Raw genomic sequence first — 5,580 nt, 5'->3', positions numbered from 1 at the left:
ACAAATGTTCTCACTCTTGACTGCTTGGGAAGCATTTAAAGGTCCCGCTGCCCAGGCTGCACCCCAGACCAGATAAATCGGAATCTCTGGAGGTGGGACCCAGGCCTCAGCAATTGTTAAAAGTCCCCAGGTGGTCCAGTGGGCACGCAGGGATGAGAATCCTTGTGTTGGACAGAGGGGGTGCTCTCCTTGGCCATAGCCCAGCACCCTCCACTGGGTTAACTATACGCCCAGCCCGCTCCTGTGGGCGTTTGAGTTTGCCACCCCCAGGGTGAAGTATCGAGGGAGTAGAAAGGCTGCTTAAAGGTGCAGGCTGCTCTGCCGTTCAGCTGCAGTTTACTGGGAGCAGTGACTCCCAGCCCTGGCTTTCACCTAGCGCATTGGGGCTTTCTAACCATCAGCAGCTGATGCTCCACGAGAGCCTTCTGTGGGACAGATTCTGGGCTAGGTCCTAAGTGGGACATGTGACTCAGTCCCTGCCCTTGAAAAGTTTGTCACCCAGCAAGAGAAATAAGGTGTGCACGTAAAAATAACTGCAGTTGAGGAAAGAAGAAACTGGTAAGTGCCAGAGAAGCAGTAAAAAGTAGGTGTGGTATCATATAATGCTCAAAAAAAAAAAAAAAAAAACACAGAAGTACCATTGACTTCTAATTTGTGATAAAGTCTCACAGCTCCAGAAAGTCCAGAAAAGGGTCTCATTCATTGTCAGTAGGACGGCGACAGCTTTCACTTAGATGCGTTACTAACGACCCCGGAGGTATGTTAGCACCAACCCCAGAGGCACCGCTTTCCAGTGGCAGAGGGACTCAGCTTTGTCATTGTCTATCACAGGAAGATGGACTGGCTCATACAGGGTCAGAGGCAAAGGCATTTTAGAGGTCATCTGGCCTAACCCTCCTTGCAGTAGAGAGGAGTTAGTTTCTCAGGGCCCAGAGAAGTGAAGCGCTGTGCCCAAGTCACACAGCAAGGCAGGAGCAGCCAGATCTGGAAACCAGGCTTTGATGCCAAATCTAGTGATCCTTCTGTTACCTCACTCAGGAAGCAAAGGAGCTCCAGGCTAGCAAGACTGGGTCTATTGGTCTGACTGCCATGAAACAGGGACAGTCTCTACAAGGGGTGGCACCTGCCCTTGCCTGGAATTCCACCATTAGCGCTTCATTCCTTTGTATTAAACATCTTCTTTTAGGATGCAAAGTTCTCTAATAGGAGGATCATACTACATTCCTAATACCTAAATTCTCAAGTAGGTACTTATAGTTCTCAGGCTCTGAGATTTTTTTTCCGGCAAAATGTTTTTCTCCTTTATGCCTGATTTACTACTAAGAAGTAGGAAGATTAGAGCACTAGGATCATGCCAGCCCGCTTGGCCCAGACGTTGTTCTTGGAGCTGAACAGAACGTATGTTCTATTTGAGCTCTAGAAATTTAGCTCCACTAAAATGATATCACGAAGTTGGGACATGATGAAGGATTACAGACCACTGTTTTCAGCAAGGAACTCAAGGCCTCCTGTGTGTTTATGACCATCTGACTATGTGGCCCACCATGGAGAACGTGGAACAGCCCTGCGTGGGGGAAGGGTCCTGTCTTGAAGGCAGAGCTGATGGCTAGACAGAGAACTAATAGGCCTCATCAAAATGATAGCTAACAGTCGTTTATGCTTATTCCCTGGCAGGCACCCATATTTAAGCACTTGGCATATCTTAATCCTGCACTAATATCATCATCTCCTCTACAGATTGGGACATCAAGGCACAGAAAGCTTAAGCAACTTGACCAAAGTCACACAGCTAGTAAGAGGGTGAGCCAGGGCTTGGACACAGGCAGGCTCCGTGTCTGTGCACTTAGCTATCGTGCTAACCTGCCTCACAAGGAAAGGCCTGGTTGTCCCCTTCATGCACTGGCCACAGCCCAGCGAGAAGCCCTGAGCCCTGCAGACCTTCTGCTTAATTCCCTGCAGTCTTCCCCCGAAAACCCCCTGCCAGGGCAGTTCTCGGCAGCCCAGACTCCCATTCCTTCAAAAATACGAGCGGTTTCCCAGGGAAGTAGTTAGCCATAGGTGACCCCTGACTCCTCAGGGCCTGGGGAGAAACGCTGAAAACAGGACCACAAGGCCAATCTGCAAGGCTCCTCCTCCCTGCACTCCCTGCTCATCTAGGTCCAGCCTGGGAAGGTGCAGTTCCAGCAGGTCGACGTGCTGAGGCCTCCTGGTCCTCAGGTCCCTCCCGCTGTCCTGGCAGTAGGCTGCACTCCATCAGGACAGCTTTCGGGTCATGACGCTTCTTTGGCTTCTGACATCCCCCGGTTGGGCTTAGCCCCACGTCACCCCACCCCACCACACACACAAACACAAACACACACCCCTTTCCTGGATCTGTAATGCCCACCCCCCCACAAGCCCAGCCACCAAAGAGAGCCCTCTGGCCCTGGAAATAGCATCTGGGGCTTCTCTGCCAGGTCATCTGGAAAACACACTTGGGGTGGCAAGTGAGGCTGGATGGCCTAATAAGGCAGGAGGAGGAGGAGAGACAGCTGGGGAAGTGGAACAGGCTGGTTGGGGACTGTGGCCCTGTTAGGCACAGATGCATTGTAGGGGTAGCGACCGGGGAGCTGCACTGTGAGGGCTGTGGGCTCTGTCGCTGTAAGGGGCAGACTGGATGGCTCTCCTCCCCCAGCCCTTCTTCTCACACCTGTCACTCCATTTAGCCCGGTTTTGATGGTTGAGATTAAACTCCAGCCCTTAGCAACGTCTGATGCTCAGTATCCAGCAGGAGCCTTTATCTGAGATTAAGGATAATGGATTTCCTTTCTTGAATAAGTTTTTTTTTTCCCCTTCCTCTTTCTCTCGGACTTTTTGTCCAAAATGCTGCTCAACTTTAGAAAATAGACCTTTTGTTAAAAAGTCTTTTTATTGACTAACCCTCCATCCCCCAGTTCTCTCCCTTCTACCTTCCCACCACCGTCCTCGCTTTGCCACGCTTCCAAGGAAACCCGCTTCAAGGAAACGGTGAGAGAGCGTAACGGAATGACCGGACCTTCCTTCTCTCTGCTTGCGTCCTCCTCCTTCAGAGTCCCCTGGGCTTTGCTCTGCGCCTGCAAGGAGCCTGGCGTACTGAGAGTTGGGGACAGGGAGAAATAACTTGACTTCTTCCTTATTTTCCTTCAGCACATTTCGCCAATGCCCACATCTTCAGAAATCTAGATCCTGCCTGGAAGAAATGGGGAGAGGACATGGTGGGGGAGTCCCTTCCTTGGTGTCCAGCAGGGGGAGGGAGCAGCCTCCAGGCGTGTACGCGTGGTCTTCATGGGAGCTGGGAGACCCATTCCAGCAGCCAGGGTCCACCGTGTACATTTATTTCACCTGGATCTTTCTTTTTCCCCCTTCAACAGCCCTATTACCATATTTAAATGCAAGTATGTCTCTTTTCATTGGCATTTTAAGTAGCTTAGCCTGACCTTCTTAGAGTAGCTCGTTCCCTTTTGAACTTCTTTCCGCCCCAGTAGTTCCGTGTAGCTAGGACGATAGTCTTAGAGTTTAGTGGGCTTCTAGTTCGCTGTTTGGGGATGGCTCTTCTTCCTTTCCTCCCCTGTTCCCTGCCCTTCCTGTCGCATGTCTTCCCCCTCTGTCCTATACCAGTGCCTTTTGGGGAAGGCTCAGTGGCTAAAGCCGAGCAGCTCAGCGGGGCTGTTCGCTGCTCACGGCTGGCTTCCGGCACATCATTAAAACCACAGCCATTGGAAATGGGTCCTGGGATCAGGCCTCGAGCTGTCCGCTTGGATGGCAGAGGGTGTTTCGTGTGCGTGGGAGTGTATCTCTGTGTGTCCCAGTGCGTGGCAGAGTGGGCCCATTCTAGTGGTCACGGAAGCCCAGGGGAGGGGACTCACCCACCTTTTCCTTCACCTGGACATTTCTGTAGCCACAATGGGTCACCTTGTCCTTTTGACTTTTAGTCTCATTCCTGGGACAGCCTTGCTGCCTGGTGTATTATTAGCTAGCACAAGGACTTGATTGAGACCCCCTAGGAGACCCTTCAGTGCCGGCTTGATCGGGACAGTCAACACACAAGAGCCAGATCTGATGAATCCCCATCACTGTGCCTCGGGAGGTTGAAACACAGAGAGAGAAAACAAGGTCGCAGCACTCATCCCACGTAGGCCCCCGAAGCCCCATGCTCCCTCCCACAGCTGGCTTCATGCACATGCAGTGGACCCCCAGAATGTTTCACCCACAGGCCCGGGGCAATGACACTGCTGACGTGACAGAGTCTGGCGTTAAGACAGCCGAGCAAACCTGCAGAGCCTTTGGAGAACAGCTAGAGTTAAGCCATCTCCTTGCCAAGATGCCTGTTCTTGTGCCTGTTGCATCCCAAGGGCCTCCTGCCCGTGACTCAGAGCTGACTGCTCCCTACAGGTGACCTAGCCATATTTAGTCCTGCTCTGGGCAAGTCCTGGGGAATTACCTGCTGTCGGTACAAGGGGAACAAGGAGCTCACCGTGCTCTCAAGAGAAGTTCCTCTTAATCCTCTTGGATTTTTTGGTATGCCTTCTAGAACCAGTTTCCAGGGTGACAAGTGGGTGAGAATCCAACACACCTAAAGATGCTATGCCTTCCAGAAGCCCGAGAGCCACTGATCTGTGTCCCTCCTAAAAGCTGGCGCGCGGAGATGCCTTCCCGCCCCTGTCCTTTGTGTGGAGGGGTGGGGAGTGTGGCCTGTGGCCCTTCCCAGGACCCCTCCTTGACTCCGGCCCCCTTCTCTCCGCCAGGCTTTCCGGCAGCAGCTTACGGACCAGTGGCGGCAGCAGCTGTGGCGGCAGCAAGAGGATCAGGTAGGAAGGTGTTTGGGACAGGCGGCTCCCAGGCATGCCCCAGTGTGCAGGGGCGTAAAAGCCCTGTTGGATCTGTGTGGCTGCATCTGTCCCCTGCTCTCACCACAGCCCGGAGGGTGGGGACAGGGGGGGCGAGGGCCAGGCCCTGCCACCCAGGGCACCTCCCTGCCAGGGTCAGTCACGGGACTGCAGACCAAAGGTAGATTATTATTCTGTCATTGAAAAAAGAAAAATGAATTTCTTTTTGACTTTGGACGGCCCCTTCGCCTGTCAGCCGGCTTCAGGGCACCTGTGGTCATTGCCTTTCCTGGTTTTGACTGGTTCACAAGGGTCCCTTGCTCCAGTCTCTGGCACAGCTGGAGAAGGTCTGGGTTATAAGAGGGAAGCTCAGAATCCATCCACGTGTTCCCAGCCGTGGGGCAACCAGCCCCTCTCAGGTCCTGCTGCCCCTGTAGCTGGGCTTGCTGATCCGGCTAAACGCCCCGCTCCTGCAGACCGCAAGTGGGGCCAGCCCTGACCTCAGTGAATGAGCTGCAGTTTCCCGAAGCCCTCATTGCATCCCAGACACTCTTACCAGAGACCAGATTGCTCCTGGACTCGGCTGCCAGGGGAGGCGGGATTTCTCTCCCATGAGGTTGCCCACGTCCTTTGGTCTCCAACTCTCACCCTTCAGGTCTGGAACCCCTCGAGCGATGTGGGAACATTTTCCCAGTGGCCCTGGGAGGGCCAGGGGGAGCTGGGGCATGTCCAGGCT

The 5,580-nt window shown here is 53.5% G+C and overlaps 1 protein-coding gene across 1 annotated transcript in view; it reads left to right on the top strand.

Moving 5' to 3' along the window:
• LOC105302139 (RNA-binding protein Musashi homolog 2) overlaps positions 1-5,580 on the top strand; it is a 264,916-nt gene that overhangs the window by 226,510 nt on the left and 32,826 nt on the right. Inside the window, exon 8 of the mRNA XM_011375105.2 lies at positions 4,764-4,826. Within this exon, the coding sequence (XP_011373407.2) occupies positions 4,764-4,826 (63 nt within the window). The remainder of the gene's footprint in view (positions 1-4,763; positions 4,827-5,580) is intronic.

This window comes from Pteropus vampyrus, unplaced genomic scaffold (assembly GCF_000151845.1).
Source record: "Pteropus vampyrus isolate Shadow unplaced genomic scaffold, Pvam_2.0 Scaffold261, whole genome shotgun sequence".
Lineage (NCBI taxonomy): Eukaryota > Metazoa > Chordata > Mammalia > Chiroptera > Pteropodidae > Pteropus > Pteropus vampyrus.
Note: the sequence above shows the minus strand (reverse complement) of the source record. Positions and strands in the feature narration are given on the sequence as shown.